The sequence below is a fragment of the Lithobates pipiens genome, unplaced genomic scaffold (genome assembly GCF_037356315.1).
Source record: "Lithobates pipiens isolate NorthernLeopardFrog02 unplaced genomic scaffold, aLitPip1_a1.2 Scaffold_27, whole genome shotgun sequence".
NCBI lineage: Eukaryota > Metazoa > Chordata > Amphibia > Anura > Ranidae > Lithobates > Lithobates pipiens.
The window spans coordinates 37,708,460-37,728,074 of record NW_027507788.1 but is presented as its reverse complement, the minus strand read 5'-3'; the positions used below and the strand labels follow the sequence as shown (position 1 = coordinate 37,728,074).

The 19,615-nt window shown below is 45.1% G+C and overlaps 1 protein-coding gene across 3 annotated transcripts in view; it reads right to left on the bottom strand.

The window, feature by feature from the left end:
* DRC12 (dynein regulatory complex subunit 12 homolog) overlaps positions 1 to 16,229 on the bottom strand; it is a 40,117-nt gene extending 23,888 nt beyond the window's left edge. The window contains exon 1 of one of the 3 annotated variants that reach the window (XM_077456809.1): positions 16,059 to 16,229. In XM_077456809.1, the coding sequence (XP_077312935.1) occupies positions 16,059 to 16,194 (136 nt within the window). In that variant the 5' untranslated portion in view covers positions 16,195 to 16,229. Of the gene's footprint in view, positions 1 to 6,266; positions 6,287 to 6,394; positions 6,500 to 16,058 lie in introns of those variants that run through there. The other 2 variants (XM_077456810.1, XM_077456811.1) reach the window with 2 other exon arrangements.
* Between the last annotated feature and the right edge of the window lie 3,386 nt (positions 16,230 to 19,615).

Genomic DNA, 19,615 nt, shown 5'->3' with positions numbered 1-19,615 from the left:
CTCTTGACCAGCTCCTCAGAAATGCTTCCTAAGTTCGTACCTATATCATCCGTCCAGGATTCCATGGCCTTAGATAACGCAGCGAGGGCTAGGGCTGGTTTACAAGCCATGCCTGCAGTAATGTAGATGCGCTTGAGGTCCGTATCTATCTTCCTCTCCAGACCATCTTTGAAGGAAACAGAATCTTCCAGAGGGAGAGTAACATGCCTCACCAACCTCATTAAAGCGGCATCGATAAGAGGGGCCGACTCAAGATGTTTAACCTCATCGCTCTTGAAAGGATACATTTTTGCTACCTTAGAGATCAAGGAATTTTTCCTCTCAACTTTGCTCCACTCATCAGAAATAATTTCACCAAGTTCTTCCAGAAAAGGAAAATTTGGACGGTCTTTCTTGAGATGCTTGAAGTATTTCCTCTGCTTAGAGGGAGCTTCCACCGGTTCATCCCATTTTAAAGCATCTTTGACTGCTCTGACTAAGAACGGAACCTGAAAAAATTCAAAACCTGCGCCAGGTTCATCCGTCTCCACCTCGCTATTGGAGGATTCACTAATAGAAAGACTGTGATGAGAGGCACCTGGAGCCTCAGGATCAACCACATCAGTAACTAGGGCTGGGAGAGAAGGAGGATTGAAAGTATGGCTGGAATCTGACTTATTCTTGGATCACCTTCCTGACCAGAGCCTCCACATGCTGGTCCTCAGATACTCTTTCCTTCATAGCCCGAGAGTAACATAACTCGCAGAGAGATTTACCCTCTGGAACCTGAGTTTTACATCCCCAGCAAGTCCTTTCCACAGAACGGCTGGAATGGCGGTAAGAATGGTGTCCAGAACCAGACTTTGAGCCTTCCTTCCTATGTCTGGAGGACGATCCGGTATGTCTAGTGCTTGAAGATGAAGGATGGCGCTGTGACCTAGATTTGTCACTATCACCGTGTGTCAAGACTTGAGATTCAGACCTAGAGGGGCTGAGAAAAGAGGATAAATAGTTAACTTGCTCCAGAAACCCAAATACAAACAGGCAGAGGGAAAAAAATTCCATCCTACCTGTGGCATAAGGGTTGGCCACTAGGGGGCGGTGACACATCCATCGCAGCAGAGATTTAAATAGCTAAAACAAACACAATTCAAATAAGCATGTAAAAAGGTAGGAACATAGAGAGAGCAATGATATGCACAGTACCACACAATAATACTCCCCCCCTACCTTGAGCAGAAAAGCCACGAGCATGGAAAGTAGCTGCCTTGCTTGGAAACCTTCCAAAGCATAGCTGTCTCTGACAGCTATTTAAATCTGCCGCCACGATGAGGTCATTACGTTAGCAGCGCACCTGCGCTGTAACCAACGCCACTCCTATGGCGTCCACGCGCATGTGCGACCGCCGCCATCTTGTCCCAACTGCGCATGCGCTAACCAAGCCTCGATCTCAGTCGAATCCTCGCAGCTGCGCAGAGAGAGCGAAGAGCGGTGGACTGGAACGCAAAGTGTTCCAGCCGCCATGGCTACACCGGAGCAGGTAAGGACAAACACACAAAAACAGGCTGCCATGAGAATATTATACATCACCACACTGAAGCCAGCACAATCCATCCTGGGACTGGGAGGGTCGATACACTCTCTGCACGATCGGCACATTAATAAAGGGGCCTCCTGCTAATAGCTAGGACGAATGGCCATGATGCAATCTGTCAACCAATGGATGACTTTAAGATCTTCACAGCATCGCTCTTCGGTGCCTGTGTCCTCCCTGCTAATAGCTGGGAAATATGGACTCCAAGAATAACCGCCATCGCCATCAACGTGCAAACCACCAGGACTGGATTAAAGCTTCCGAAAGGTAAGAATACACCTTGGTCTTAGGAGGAGGACAAAAAAGGAACACAGTCTCTGGCTAGAAGCAAAGATTTATGGGAGTGGGGTCCTATGAGGTATGAGAGGCGGGATTAACCCATACGTAGGCTGCCATGGAGTCTGTCAGGAAATGGAATTTCTTTTTCTTTACTCAGGAATACCGTTTCCTTGCTCCAGCTGAAACACCAGTCGCTAACTCCTTTTATCTTTCTCTAGCTGCTTTTTTTGTCTGTTGCCTAAAATAAGCAGCACGCGACCCGAACAAGATACTCTCCAAATTCACGGTAAGGACCATCCTCCAGGTAAGTAAAAAAAAAAAAAGTAAAGTGATTATGCTGGGACGTTTATGTATTTCAGCCTTGTATGCAAGAAGAATTCCAAGTGGGCATCAAGGCGACAAACAAACCTATGAAGGCCCCAACAAGATCAGAATACAAGCGGCGGCAATGGTTTATCCATGAAAAGACAAAGTTCTTCACATTCACCAACTCTCAAATCCCTAAATGCCGAGCATGCGGGGTCATCCCATTACCAGCCAACTGGTCTGCAAAAGCTGTTTTAGAGTCTATACAGTAGACAGAGAGTCAGAAGGTTAACAGGTAAGCTGTCCTACTAAAAAACGGGCAGGGGATACATAGCAGAATGAGCAACAGTAGTTCCATTGCAGCAATCAGCTCAATCTACTCCAGAGAAGTTAATTCTTCCTGGCCCATCCTCAAGAGAATCCTCTCACCATGCAGCAAGTATCCCCCTTAGACATCTGGATGATGGGGGGCCATCTGAGGATACCTCAGAAGAGCTTGGCTCTCGGACTTTTTCCTAGTTCAGCCCTATGTCCAGCCTGTAAAGCCAGCTATTGGCTGGGAGAAAGCCAACACTACATCTGAGTAGTGAAAATATGTACTTCCCATTTCTAAAGAAGCTGGAAGAAGGAGGTTTCCTTCTTTCGGCGCAGTTTCCACTAGTGTGAATTGTCATGCAACTTGGGACAGCGACTTCAGAGTAGTCCTTGCACTGCTTTGGTCCCACTTTGATGTGACTTGAGGTCCATAGACCTCAAGAATACACAGGCATTGTTTCATTCACATCAAAATCGTGGCAAAATCGTGCGACTTTCAGGTCGCAATAGTGGAAACATAGGCTTACTCCAATGGATGATCTCAGAGACATTGTTGAAGAGGAAAGGAAAAAAAAAAAGTTTTTCCTCTAAATTGCCCAGGAGAACTTTATCCACAGTCAGAACAAGATTCTGCAATGCCAGACGGTCTGCCGGAGGTAGATGCGGCAATGGTTCGCATAACAAAGAATTTAATCTACCCAATCGATAACTCAGCCTCAATTGAGGATCCTTTAGACAGATGAATAGATGGTGATGTATAAAATTTGTTATTGCACAAGATCAATGTCACTACTTGTGATAGCCACATGGGCAGTGGCGGCCCGTCCATAGGGGGTGCATAGGCGCCCCCATCCCCCGCAGGCAGCAATAAAAAAAAAATTTTTTTCTTAAACTGGCACGTTAAAAAAAATCCCCAAAAAAGTTCCTTAGGTGCACTGTGTTCGGACGCCGGACACAGTGCACTTATTAGAAGCACAAGATTGCAGACGTGGTGCTTCATTTGCGGGCGTTTAGCCCGCCTTGTGGCGCTTTCTAGCTTCCACCCAGCGCTCGCGATATATATTACAACGGCCGGGCGGTTTGATTGACATCTGAGTTAGATGTCATCTCCTGTTTTCTCTCCCATTGCGGGAGAGAGGAAACAGGAACTATGCAGCTCCATCACCGCTGCCTGTGGAAGGAGACATTGCAGAAGAGGACAACAGCAAGATAAGTACCGCTGTGTGGAGAAGGGGACCGGGGCGGGGGGTTTGAAGTGACACAGGCTGCATTTAATTGGACACAGGCTGGCTGCATTTGGTGGGACACAGGCTGGCTGCATTTGGTGGGACACAGGCTGGCTGCATTTGGTGGGGGGGGGACACAGGCTGGCTGCATTTGGTGGGGGGGACACAGGCTGGCTGCATTTGGTGGGGGGGACACAGGCTGGCTGCATTTGGTGGGGGGGACACAGGCTGGCTGCATTTGGTGGGAGGGACACAGGCTGGCTGCATTTGGTGGGACACAGGCTGGCTGCATTTGGTGGGGGGGACACAGGCTGGCTGCATTTTATGTGATGCAGGCTACATTTGATGGGACACAGGCTGCATGAAAGGAGGGACTCTGCTGGGGACACCTGATGGCATCTGGTGGCAGGCGACATGGCTAGTGACACCCTCAGGGCTCACACTGATTCTACATTATGGTGAGTTGAATAATTTAATTTTATATTATAATGTAATAATGCGCTTCCATCATCCTACCACAATAACAACCATGGTGCCGGGATGATTGAAGTGCTAACACCAGGTGTTTGGAGTATCTTTATCTGCTGATTGTTAAACTAGAATACACATATTTCTATTGTTGTGTAGGATCTGGGCCTGCTGTCCCTCCATCCCTCTCTCCCTCCATCCCTCGTTCATCTCAGGCGCTAACCACACCACCTTAGAATGACGCCCACTATTTCTCTGAAACCATGCCCATTTTCACCAAGTGGCAGGGGACAAAAAGGAAGGGCGGAGTCTGGCGTTCCCCCATCCTAAAACTTCACTAGCCGCCAGTGCATATGGGTACTGCGGTCAGAACTACGGGCAGCTGACACTGTGTCAAAACAAAATCAGTATAATACCCTTTTTTTTATGGTAAATCACTCTTTGCAGAAAGGTTACAGAAAGCCATTTCCCACGTCACAGGAGGAAAGTCAGACTCGATTCCCCAGAACTGCAGAATTAGATGTACCCGGGGAATCAGGGACTCTTACTTGCAAGCACCCATACTATAACTGTTACAGAAGTATTTGAGATGTTCGGTCGACCAGGCCCATCTGCAATTCCAGAGTCTCCCCTTCGGGCACTGCACTTCCCTCAGAGCCCTCACGAGGGCTCGGATCACTAGCAAAGCTTCTCAGTGTCTCAGTTCTTATCACTAACCAGACGATATGACCCTTTTATCAAAAGATCCAGCCCAGGTAGTGGAACACAGGTGGATGCTGTGGCCTACACTATCAAGATACATTTTGATGGTAAGTCAAACGAGTCATCTTTTCTCCAGTTTAGGCGCCTTATTCAACACCGCAGAAGGGATGGTGTCCCTGCCATCTCAGCAAGTGTGGGTAATCATTCAGAAAGTAAGGAGAGTGAAGACGTGGTCCTACATAACAGCCTTGAGCTAACTCACTCCCAGTCCATATATCAACAAGTTTGATGCTCACTACACTAGTCTACTGGTCTACACTAGTGGACAAAGAGGGAGATGCCTGTAATGCTACATCCATTAAGGCAGGTCTTCTGGACCACAGACACCAATGCAATAGGCTAGGAGGCACATTGCAACCAGATGTTGGTTCAAGAGAGATGGGCGTTCATTGCGGCAGACATCATCGCAAATATCCTGAAAATTCAGGTGGCTTCTCTCGCATCGACAGCATTTGCTCTCTCAGATCAAGGACAAATCAGTTCTGATTCGGATAGACCAGTTTTCATCAACCCTGTCCTCAGGGCCCACTAACAGGCCAGGTTTTATGTATTACCTTGGGGAGATGTAGGCTAGAATACTGCAATCGCTGAGCAGCAAATGGTATCACCTGTGATGGATTTCAGTAATCTTGCAAACCTGGCCTGTTAGTGGGCCCTGAGGACGGGGTTGATAACCACTGGGATAGACAATAGAGCTGCAATATCATACATACATCACCAAGGCGGAAGCAACAACATGTGAAAATATATTACTAAATATAAACTCGTGTTGATGGAAACAACTAAGTGATAATGAAATGCAGCTGCTGTAGACAAGGTGCTAATCACTTGGATAAATGTGGATAAAAAATACAACACTCGCAACATGGCCATGCAGGCCCCTCAAGATGGCGCCGCTCCTCACAGCTCGAGGCTCCCTGGCTCAGCATTCGCGTCGGAAGCCTCCTCCCCGCCGCCACACTGCAACGCTGATGAGCCAGACTCCATCGGAAAGCACAGTATGGACACCATCCCTCCCCCAGAGGATGCCAACATGGGACAGCATGCAGGCAGAGGTAAGAGGCTGGCTACCTCCCCTGTTAACTCCCCTGATAAACAGCCCCAAGCCAAAAAGCAGCTCTGGTCAGCGGTAGTAGCAGGCACACAGAGTACACAGCAGGGCCCCTCTCTGGCAACTGTCCCTGCCTCTGACAATACAGTCACTGAAGCAATGTTGAAATCAATGCTGCTGACACTCCAGCAAGATTTACACAGAGAACTTCAACACTCCATGTCCCATATACATGATAGAATTGACTGTCTGGAAGAGAGAACAGATGTGTTGGAGGAAAACTTACAAGACTACTCTAAGGCACACAATGAGCTCCTTGACGCACACGATCGCCATTCTGCAGACATCCATAGCATCAAACTGAAACTCAGGGGTATTCCGGAATCAATCAAACCCAACGAATTAACCCCTTACCTGCAGAAACGTATTACCTCTCTGCACCCCCGCATTGAAATACGGGAAACACTCATAGACAGAGCTCACAGAATCGCCAAACCTTCACACCTTCTGGATGATGTCCCTAGAGACATCCTGGCCCGGATTCACTTCTTCCATGTTAACCACTTCAGCCCCGAACCAATTGTCAGCCTAAGGACCAGAGGTCTTTTTACAATTTCGCACTGCACTGCTTTAACTGGTAATTGCGCGGTCATGCAATGTTGTACCCAAACGAAATTTGTGTCCTTTTCTTCCCACAAATAGAGCTTTCTTTTGATGGTATTTGATTGCCTCTGCGATTTTTATTTTTTGCGATATAAATGGAAAAAGACCGAAAATTTCGAGAAAAAAAAATATTTTCTACTTTTTGTTATAAGAAAAATCGAATAAACTCAATTTTAGTCATACATTTAGGGCAAAATTTATTCAGCCACATGTCTTTAGTAAAAAAAATGTCAATAAGCGTATATTTATTGGTTTGCGCAAAAGTTATAGCGTCTACAAATTAGAGTACATTTTCTGGAATTTACACAGCTTTTAATTTATGACTGCCTATCTCATTTCTTGAGGTGCTAAAATGGCAGGGCAGTACAACCCCCCCCCCCCCCAAATGACCCCATTTTGGAAAGTAGACACCCCAAGGAAATTGCTGAGGGGCATGTTGAGCCCATTGAATATTTTTTTTTTGTCCCAAGTGATTGAATAATGACACAAAAAAAAAAAGTTTACAAAAAGTTGTCACTAAATGATATATTGCTCACACATGCCATAGTTATATGTGGAATTGCACCCCAAAATATATTCTGCTGCTTCTCCTGAGTACGAGGATACCACATATGTGGGACTTTTTGGGAGTCTAGCCACGTACGGGACCCCAAAAACCAATCACTGCCTTCAGGATTTCTAAGGGTGCAAATTTTTGATTTCACTCCTCACTACCTATCACAGTTTCGAAGGCCATAAAATGCCAAAATAGCACAACCCCCCCCCCCCCCAAATGACCCCATTTTGGAAAGTAGACACCCCAAGCCATTTACTGAGAGGCATGTTGAGTCCATGAAATATTTTATATTTTTCCACAAGTTGCAGGAATATTAAATTTTTTTTTTTTTTTTTTTGCACAAAGTTGTCACTAAATGATATATTGCTCACACATGCTATGGGCATAAGTGAAATTACACCCCAAAATAAATTCTGCTGCTTCTCCCGAGTACGGGGATACCACATGGGGGACTTTTTGGGAGCCTAGCCACGTACGGGACCCCGAAACCCAAGCACTGCCTTCAGGATTTAAATATAAAATGCTACAAAAAAAACTGTTAGCGATCGCAGGGATCAGGCCTGACTCTGCGAAGGCTGCAGTTATGTGTTTAGTGTTTTGTAAGTGACAGTGATCGATCGATACTGCACTTGGGTGGGCTGGGCAGAGGGGCAAAACACAGGTGCCAGAAGGTATCTGGGCTGATCCTGCTAACAATGCGTTTTTTTGGAACCCTAAACTGCTCAGGACGCTAGTATAGATCTGATCTGATCAGATATTGATCTGTTCAGATACTATACCACTATGGGAGGTTTATGCTTTGCGCGTGGGTGTTAGCGGTACTGGCACTAACCTAGCGCTGCCTGGGGTGACGCAGACCCTGACCCTAAAATCTAATTAATATTACCTGCCGGGTGATCAGGGGGTTAAACCTTTATTGGGTAATAAATGGTGGGTGCCCTGATGCTATAAAAAGCAAACTAACTAACCAGAGTCACCTGTAACACTTATATATAAAAACCTGACGGGGAACCTAAATAACTAACTGGCTATCCAGCGTCACCAGTGGCACTTATACGGTGATCGCTGGTGAAAGGGTTAACTAGGGGCAGTCAGGGGGTTAAAACCGTTATTGTGTAGTATATGGGGGTACCTAGCGCTATAAAAACCTGGCGGTGAACCTAAAAAAATAACTAGCTACCTAGCGGCACCAGTGACACTAATGCAGCGATCAGAAAAACGATTGCTTAGTGACACTGGCAAAAGGGGGTGAAAGGGTTAACTAGGGGCAATCAGGGGGTTAAAACCATTATTGGTTAGTATATCAGGGGAACCTAGCGCTATAAAAACCTGGCGGTGAACCTAAAAAAATAACTAGCTACCTAGCGGCACCAGTGACACTAATGCAGCGATCAGAAAAACGATCGCTTAGTGACACTGGCAAAAGGGGGTGAAAGGGTTAACTAGGGGCAATCAGGGGGTTAAAACTATTATTGGGTAGTATATCGGGGTACCTAGCGCTATAAAAACCTGGCGGTGAACCTAAACAAATAACTAGCTACCTAGCAGGACCAGTGACACTAATACAGCGATCAGAAAAATGATCACTTAGTGACACTGGCAAAAGGGGGTGAAAGGGTTAACTCTAGGGGCAATCAGGGGGTTAAACCTTTATTGGGGGGTAGGGGGCTACCCTGGACCTAACACTAACTGCCCTGACAGTTTTTACTGTCACAACTGACACTAAATGCAGTGATCAGTAAATAAATGATCACTGCAATCAGTGACACTGTGACTGGGGGGGGGGGGCGGGGGGTGATCGGGGGGAGATTTGTGTGCCTATGTGTACCTACATGTCAGTGTAGTGTTTGGTGCACTTACTTTCTGTATTCTCCTCGCAGTCCGGTCAAAAAGACCGCCCCAAGGAGAATGACCTCACTTCCTCCTGCCTGTGTTTACAATACACAGCGGGGGAAGCTTCTCATTCGCCAGGAGCGATCGAGAGGGGATGGCCAGAAACCAACGGCCATCCCCTCATCCCGGATCGCTCCTGAAGCGAAACGGACCGCCGCATCCAGCGGGAGGGGGTCCGATCGGACCCCCCACCCGCTGGAAGGCAAGCACGTTCATGTACGTGCTTGTGCCTGTCGGTGCCATTGTGCCGACGTACATTGCCATGCGGCGGTCCTTAAGTGGTTAAAGAGCAAGTTCTGACTGCCGCCAGGGCGTTCAAATCTCTTCCAGCACCCTATGCTAATTTAAAGCTCTTCACTGATTTATCTCCAGCTACGATGGAAATGCGCAGAGCTTTTGGTCCCATCACCTCTATCCTCCAACAAAAGAAAATTCCCTATAGATGGGGCTTCCCTACCAAGTTGCTGGTTTCGCACCAGCAACAAATGGTGCCAATCCTTACTCCAAAAGATGGCTATAAAAAACTGACCAACTGGGGCTTCCTCCCCATTCCGTCGGGAGATCCGGGACATCACAACTCCCCCCGTGCTCCTCCTAGCTCAGCACACCCGTCTTCCAACACTCCTGGAAGACGTTGATCGCGGCTCCTTCTAGTCCCCTTAGCTACTTGAATCTGGTCTGGATAAGAGCTGTATCTACCACTCTTTTCTTTCTTTACCCCCCAAGTTAAAGTGTGCTGAGCATACTGGTTTTGTATTTGTATCTCTGTTACTGCTATTGCAGCTCCTCCGTTACTCTGTTTGATCTCCACTTAACGATTGATATCATTGCATAGTTGTGTAAAATTTTTATTTCATTTTTTATTTCATTTTTTTTTTTGTTTTTTTTTCTGTCATACCTGATTATACTGCATAATATGCATTGTACTAATATCTGTCACCTGGGACAATTGTTATAATTATTTGTTTTGACGCCTTTTGCTCTTATACCCAGGTAGTAGTCTCTTTCCATCTCTATACACTACCCCGACCTCTTTCCTCTACAAAATGACACTTACTTTTACCTCCATTAACGTAAAAGGGCTTAACTCACCCTTTAAACGCAACTTACTCTGGATGGAGGCCCTAACCCAAAGAGCGGATGTTCTCTGTATACAAGAGACCCACTTCTTGAGTCTTAAGCAACCCCTATGCAGTCACAAACAATACCCTCATATTTTCTTTGCCAGCGCCCCCCTTAAGAAGAGGGGAGTCATGATTGCTGTAAGCCACAGAGTTGATTTCGCACTACATCATTCCGAAATTGACCCAGACGGTAGATACTTAATTCTTTCCACCACAATTGACAACCGTCCTCTTACCATAGTCAACCTCTATGCCCCCAACACCGCCCGTAAGCAGTTCTACACAGCCCTCTTAGCCAAATTAGAACCCTATCGATCCTCCCCGTGATGATCTGTGGGGACTTCAATGATATTGTCGACCCAGACCTAGACACCTCAAGTGCTACGTCCCGTAGAACCTCTACATTATCTGCCATGCTCAAACGGAAGACCTATATGACGCATGGCGGTGCCTTCACGATGTGGAAAGAGACTACACCTTTTTCTCACCCCCCCCCCCCCACCTTTCTTATTCTCGGATAGATCTCTTTGTCACAGATAAATACCTTTTACAATCTATTACTGCTGCAATGATTGAAACTATTTCATGGTCGGACCATGCGCCGATCACGATCAAACTGGCCCCCCTTTCACAAACACCCAGACATACGATCTTGAGACTGAATACCTCCCTTCTCAATAATCCTAGGTTAGAGTCCCTAATTAAATCCGAGATTGAGAACTACTTTCAACACAATGTGGGATCTGTACCTGACCATGCCACTGTCTGGAACGCTCACAAAGCCTGCCTGTGAGGTCTTTTTATTAAATTGGGTGCCCAAGCCAAGAAGGCTCATTCCCTTGTCGCGCAGACCCTCTTGACTCAAATTAGGAATCTAGAGACACTAAACAAAACATCTCCCTCTGAAACCCTATACTCAGAATTGAAGACACTTAGACTCCAACTTAGTGACCATCTCAGAAAGAACTTTGAATATTATATTAACAGACTTAAGCTCCACACCTATACCTCTGCCAACAAGCCCGGTGCCTATATGGCAAAACAATTCAGACGACAGCTCTCCAACAAGAAAATATCCTTCCTCACTGATCTCCAGGGCAAACACATAACCAACCCGTTAGACATCGCCAATGAATTTAGCAAATTTTATGCCAATCTGTATAATCTTACCGAGGCAGGACCTACCCCACCCCCCGCCCAAGCACATATCGAGCAGTTTCTATCTTCTCTTTCCCTACCATCCGTATCCCCAGATCAACTCGCCAAACTTGCGGACCCCTTCTCGTCCTTGGAAATCCAGGCGCTCATTAAACAGCTCCCCCTCCACAAGGCCCCAGGCCCCAATGGACTTCCCAATGAATATTATAAGCGATTTCCCGATCTTCTAGGGCCTCATCTTTGCAACGTTTATAACCAATTCGCGAGCACCGGCAATGTTCCTAAGGAATCCCTAGAAGCCTTAGTGGTCACTATCCCTAAACCTGGAAAGCCTGCAGATTCCCCCGCCAACTATAGGCCAATTTTCCTCCTCAATACTGACACTAAAATGTATGCCAAACTGCTTGCACAACGCCTCGCCACAATTCTGCCATCAATTATACACCAAGACCAAGTCGGCTTCTTGCCGGGTAGACAGGCTGCCGATGGCACATGGCGATTTATTGATCTAATACAATGGGTGGAGCACTGTCGAGCGCCTTCTCTCTTCCTCTCTTTGGACGCGGAGAAGGCGTTGGACAGGATCTACTGGCCCTATATGGAGGCAGTTCTTAGAAAGTTCGGAATCTTGGGCACCTTTATCTCAGCTATACTGGGCCTATACGCTCAGCCAACCGCGCGGGTATGGACCTCCGGGGTAGTTTCGACGTCATTTAATATCACCAACGGCACTAGACAAGGCTGCCCCCTCTCGCCCCTTATATTTGCCATGGTAATGGAACCACTAGCCCAAGCTATCAGAGCTGAACCCTTAATCTCAGGCATTGCAGTCCGAAAAACCGAACATAAAATCGGCCTTTATGCCGACGACATTATTGTCGCACTAACAAACCCTAGAATCTCCCTCCCTGCAGTCCAAGTAATCTTAGATTCATTTAGCAAAATATCCCTGTACAAAATAAATCACAGTAAATCACTTATGCTCAGTTTAAACTTAGACCACCCCACAAAACAATTCATCTCTGCCAATTTCCCCTTTGCTTGGACACCAAACGCCTTTCTACCCTATCTGGGAATTCAATTGACGTTCCCCAGCAAAATTTTACTCAGAGCTAATCTGGTAGACCTCGCGGGCAGGCTCACACGATTATCGAAAGAATTGGGTCATGTTCCTGGCTCATGGGCTGAGAGGATCGCCCAATCTAAAATGTATCTATTGCCTCACATATTATATCTGTTTCGTACTATTCCCTTACCTCTGCTACAAAACCAAATAAGGACACTCCAAGGGATCGTCAACAACTTTATCTGGCAACAACAGCGCCCAAGGATTAAAAAAGCCTCACTCCTCGCCCCAGTTCCACAGGGAGGACTAGGTGCCCCAGACATCCACGCAACCATCCTGGACCAGCTAAAAACATGGTGGTCAGACCACTCACAGCCCACTTGGAAACAAATTGAAACCGAAGCATTTCAAGCAGATCTTAAACTGGCCCTTGCAGAAACTTGGCTCAGCCCAAAGCCTAAACACCACTTTCTGGACACTATTAACTCCTCACTAAAAATATGGTCTGCTCTATCACAAAGAGAAACTTCCATATCAACCGACAGCTTATCAGCATTCCCCATTGCATCTCTGGCTCTTTTAGCTCCTGACCTACCAGTACAACAGTGGATAGAGGGATCTCAAACCTTGCAATGCTCATTTCTCCATCCGGCCTCCACCCTTTCTCCTACCTCCAGCAACAATTCGGAATATCCCCTAAGACCTTTTTTCTTTATCTCCGGATAAAATCCCTTCTCTCCAAATCAAAGTGGTCGACCGCAAGATCCCTAGCTACTCCCCTACTGAATTTCTACGATAACAAGAGTCATTTCCCTCATCTACAAACTGCTTACTGTACCACCTCCAGATCTTCTAACATCAACTATCCAATACTGGTCATCACATGAAAACTGAGCACTCCCAGAATCTCTATGGCTGAAGGCTCTCTCGCTCCCCCTGTGACGCTCTCTCTGTTTAACACACTGGGAATCGCTTCAGAAGCTTTTTCACAGATGGTACCTCACCCCACAAAAACTGGCAAGGATCTGCCCGACCTCCTCCCCCAAATGTTGGAGGGGCTGTGACAATGTCGGATCATTAACCCATATCTGGTGGGACTGCCCTGCCATCAGGAAATTCTGGGGGAAAGTAGAACGCTTAATTCACTCGCTATCTGTTGTATCTTTTTCATTATCCCCTCTGGACCTACTCCTAGGTTTGTCCATCCCCTCCTGGCCCAAGCAGCAGCAAACTCTGGTAACACATATATTGATCGCTGCCCCCCTGGCACTCGCTAGAAAATGGAAGTCAACCCAGGCCCCTCTTTTAAAAGGGGTAATTCAGATACTCAACCACAACTTCCAAATGGAGCATGCGTTTGCAAAGGCCACCCAATCCACAAACCTATTTAATCAACTCTGGCAACAATGGATGGCTGACCCAAGACGCTTGCCTGTGGGGTAGACACGTCTTTCACTCGCTTGTCCCGCAGACCTGGACATTTGTTGTCTGCTCTCTGCCTCCTTTTTTTCTTTTTTCTTTTTTTGATAGTAGTAATCGATCCAGTATGACATACATCTTTAACTGACATTGTTTATTTGTTTGTTTATTTGTACTACGAATTACTTTATGCACTTCGCCTGGGTATGCCCAATTGGCGCTGTTTTGTGAAAACCCATCTTCTTTTAACCCAATAAAAAATTTAAATCTAAAAAAAACCATCAGATGGTGGATCGGTGTAAACATCAGATTATAGATTTCAAAAGGAGGCTCTCAACAGGATATACAGGCAACCAGAAATGAAAAGGGGAAGGACTAATAGTGAAGTACTGTTATAAAAGTTGATCTAATGCGAATAGGGATCGGTACTTACAAAAATATGGTTAAAAACAGGCATGGATATAGAGCTGTAGATACAGGAAGCAGACGTTCATAGCGCGTGATCCACAGACTGGAAGTGACGTCAAACCAGGAAATTATGTCAATGCATTTCACCCATTTCACCCTCCCTCAGGGCGTCATCAAGGTCCTGTAGTATCCATCTTGACTAGTCATGTCTGTGAATATCAGAGCTTTACAATACCTCATGGGACATGTGGAGCTGCCACAGAACCACTGTGGAGCCATAGTTGTAGAACCTCCAGCTGTGGAGCCATAGTTTGCAGATCCCTGCTCTAGTACAATAGTTTCATGAATAATCAAGTTGGTTAAGAAGGTGTAAAGGGATAGGTTGGACTGGAATCCCCCCTCTTCAGTTGGGCTGTATGCCACCCGGTTGTTTTCTGCTCCTTGGATGTCCAGAGCAGACGTATCCATCAAAACAATCTAAAGGGTAGCATCATGGTCATCCCAACATGCGTTTACAAGATGTTACAGAGGAGACCCAGCAGCTATCTCATCTGTAAAAACTGGCATACAGGCTATCAGGCCATCATTTGAATTTCTTTTTCAAATAACTCTTTTACTATGCATCATCCCACCCATTTCAGCTAGTTATTTGTCACAGGTATGCCTCACGTGCATGTGCATGAAGGGACCAGGAAAACAGAAAATTGTTTCATACTTACCATCATTTTATTTTCCTGGTGCCTATCCATGGCAGCATACAATCCCACCCTTGGTATGCTATATGACGTAGAATGCTGGGAGTGCACTAATCCCTTTCTTTTATAATATTCACTGGTCCTGAGAGAGGAGCCAAGGCGGAGCTTGTCACAGGTATGCTACCATGGATAGGCCCCAGGAAAAAAAATGCATCAGCGTCAGCATACTAAGGCATTTTGGACAATTTCATGCTCCCAACGTTGTGGGAACAGTTTGGGGATGGCTCCTTCCTGTGCACAAAGCAAGGTCCATAAAGACATGGACGAGCGAGTTTGGGGTGGAGGAACTTGACTGGTCTGCTCAACCCAATGGAACATCTTTGAGATGAATTAGAATGGAGACTGAGAGCCAGGCCTTCTCATCCAACATCAGTTCCTGTCCTCACAAATGTGCTTCTGGAAGAATGGTGAAACATTCCCATAGACATACTCCTAAACCTTGTGGACAGCCTTCCCAGAAGAGTTGAAGCTGTTATAGCTGCAAAGGGTGGGCCAACTCAATATTGAACCCTACGGACTAAGACTGGGATGCCAATAAAGTTCATGCACGTGTAAAGGCAGGCGCCCCAATACTTTTGACAATATAGTGTGTATGTATGTATATATATATATATATATATATATATATATATATATATATATATATATTGGCGGAGTGCACAAGTGCTTCACCCCCTGCTGATTCGCCACTACAAGATAAATATATCATTGATCAGAAGAAATACTGAGAAATATGGAGAGGTCTGCCAAAGAGACAAGAGTGAACACATTTTTTTTTTTTTTTTCAATATTAGGTGGTCGCTCTTGTAACTTTACACACACATTTTATTTAACTTTTAAGACTTAGTGGGTTTAAGATGATCCAAAAAACATCCCTGTACTCTTTAAAAACAAATGATTGAATAAAACAATAAGAACCATAGGGACCTTAAAATATAAAAATGTTAAAGTTAGGTAAGCAGCAGGAATAGCTATCAGCATGCTTTATAATAGGATTATATAGGCTTTGTAGAGTAAGTCAATAACAATAACTCACCAGGGGTATAGTTGTTGCTTAGGAAGGAGTGAGAAGAGAATGACAGGCAGCACAACCAGTTCAGGATTTCATTATACGAGTCCACACCTCTCACAGACTGGCCAATGCAGGTACAGAAGGAGGACTGGAGAGTCATTGTTAGGACTCTGCTATGGAAACCAAGGAAGCCTAACAACCTTATGGCGATGGAGTAAAAACAGGCCCCGGGAAAAGAAAAAAAAAATCAATTTCAGCCCAACATAAAGGAAGAGTGAAGTTATTTAGTTTATTAAATTACTTGTATTAACAACCTTCAGAAATTTATACTTAAGTTGCCAACAGTCTTTTGTTTTCAAACCTCTAAAGGCCATACACACGATCTGACTTTTTGACAACAAACATGCAAATGAGCTGTTTTGAGGCAACATCTGACCGCGTGTACTCTCCATCGGACAAACTTTTTTGGTTTTCATCGGACTTTTGTTGGCTGTGCGAATGGACAAACTTTTTGCCAACATAAGTCCGATGGAGCAAAGTCCGATCGTGTGTACACAAAACCATCGGACTTTTGTACAAAGTACAAACACGCATGCTCAGAACCAATGCAAAAGATCAGACAACAATACAGAAGTTGACCAAAGGGAGGCGCCAGAGTAATTGAACGTCCTCTTTTGAAGTGTCGTCGGTACGTTAAAACGTCACTACGTTCGTGTTTGTTGCCTAAAAAGTCCGATCGTGTGTATGCAATACAAATTTACGGGCAACGCTCTTTGTACAAATGTCCACGGGAAAGTTTGTACAAAGTCCAATCGTGTGTATGGGGCTTATGAGGCTTTACATCAAAACTAGGAACTCTAAAGCCTCATACACACAATAAGACTTAGTACAAAATTTCCCTTGGATTTTTGTACTTTTGTTGGCTGTGTGAACGGAAAAACTTTTTGCCAACATAAATCCGATGGAGCAAAGTCCGATCGTGTCTACAGAAAAGCATCGGACTTTTGTACAAAGTACAAACACGCATGCTCAGAACCAATACAAAAGATCAGACAACAATACAGAAGTTGACCAAAGGGTGGCGCCGGAGTAATTGAACGTCCTCTTTTGAAGTGTCATCAGTACGTTAAAACGTCACTACGTTCGTGTTTGTTGCCTAAAAATTCCGATCGTGTGTATGCAATACAAATTTACGGGCAACGTTCTTTGTAAAATGTCCACGGGAAAGTTTGTACAAAGTCCGATCGTGTGTATGGAGCTTATGAGGCTTTACATAAAAACTAGGAACTCTAAAGCCTCATACACACAATAAGACTTAGTACAAAATTTCCCTTGGATTTTTGTACTTTTGTTGGCTGTGTGAACGGAAAAACTTTTTGCCAACATAAATCCGATGGAGCAAAGTCCGATCGTGTGTACAGAAAACCATCGGACTTTTGTACAAAGTACAAACACGCATGCTCAGAACCAATATCCGACCGTGTGTACGCTCCATCGTACAAACTTTTTTGGTTTTCATCAGACTTTTGTTGGCTGTGCGAATGGAAAAACTTTTTGCCAACATAAATCCGATGGAGCAAAGTCTGATCGTGTGTACAGAAAACCATCGGACTTTTGTACAAAGTACAAACACGCATGCTCAGAACCAACGCAAAAGATCAGACAACAATACAGAAGTTGACTAAAGGTGGCGTTGCAGTAATTGAACGTCCTCTTTTGAATTGTCGTCAGTACGTTAAAACGTCACTACGTTTGTGTTTGTTGCCTAAAAAGTCTGATCGTGTGTATGCAATACAAACTTACGGCCAACGCCCTTTGTACAAAAGTCCAAGGGAAAGTTTGTACTAAGTCCGATCGTGTGTATGAGGCTTTAAGGCCCGTACACACGGTCGGACTTTTTGACAACAAACATGCAAATTAGCTGTTTTGGAGCAACATCCGACTGTGTGTACGCTCCATCGGACAAACTTTTTCTGTTTTCATCGGACTTTTGTTGGCTCTGCGAACGGACAAACTTTTTGACAACAGAAGTCCGATGGAGCAAAGTCCGACCGTGTGTATGCAAAAGCATCGGACTTTTGTACAAGGTACAAACACGCATGCTCAGAACCATTGCAAACGATCAGACTACAATACAGAAGTTGACCAAAGGTGGCGCTGGAGTCATTGAACGTCCTCTTTTGAAGCGGCGTCAGTACGTTGTGACGTCATTACGTTCGTGTTTGTTGTCAAAAAGTCCGACCGTGTGTATGCAATACAAACTTGTGGACAACACACTTTGTACAAAAGTCCACGGAAAAGTTTGTACAAGTCCGACCGTGTGTATGGGGCTTTAGAGTTTCTAGTTTTGATGTAAAGCCTCATAAGCCCCATACACACGATCAGACTTTGTACAAACTTTCCCGTGGACTTTTGTACAAAGGGCGTTTTGTATTGCATACACACGATCTGACTTTTTAGGCAACAAACACGAATGTAGTCACGTTTTAACGTACCGACGACACTTCAAAAGAGGACGTTCAATTACTCCGGCGCCACTCTTTGGTCAACTTCTGTATTGTTGTCTGATCTTTTGCATTGGTTCTGAGCATGCGTTTTTGTACTTTGTACAAAAGTCTGATGGTTTTGTGTACACACGATCGGACTTTGCTCCATCAGACTTAAGGCCCATACACACGATCAGACTTTTTGACAACAAACATGCAAATTAGCTGTTTTGGAGCAACATCCGACCGTGTGTACGCTCCATCGGACAAACTTTTTTGGTTTTCATCTGACTTTTGTTGGCTGTGCGAACGGACAAACTTTCTGGCAACAAAAGTCCGATGGAGCAAAGTCTGATCGTGTGTACAGAAAACCATAGGGCTTTTGTACAAAGTACAAACAGGCATGCTCAGAACCAATGCAAAAGATCAGCCAACAATACAGAAGTTGACCAAAGGTAGCGGTAAAGAGCAGAAAAACCACATGATTTGGTGAAAGTTGGCTGAAAAAGTCCTGACGTGTGTATGCAATACAAGTTCAGGGCCGACGCCCTTTGTACAAAAATCCAAGGGAAAGTTTGTACAAAGTCCTATCGTGTGTATGAGGCTTTATGTTGTCAAAAAGTTTGTCCATTCGCACAGCCAACAAAAGTCCGATGAAAACCGAAAAAGTTTGTCCGATGGAGCGTACACACGGTCGGATGTTGCCTTAAAACAGCTAATTTGCATGTTTGTTGTCAAAAAGTCCGATCGTATGTAGGGGCCTTTACACACATTTACAAAAAAAGTAATATGTTAAGGCCCATACACACGATCAGACTTTTTGACAACAAACATGCAAATTAGCAGTTTCAAGGCAACATCCAACCGTGTGTATGCTCCATCGGACAATCTTTTTAATTTTTCATCTACCTTTATTGGCTGTGCAAATGGACAAACTTTCTGGCAACAAAAGTACAATGGCGCAAAGTCCGATTGTGTGTACAGAAAACCATAGAACTTTTGTACAAAGTACAAACACGCATGCTCAGAACCAATGCAAAAGATCAGACAACAATACAGAAGTTGACCAAAGGTGGCGGTAAAGAGCAGAAAAAC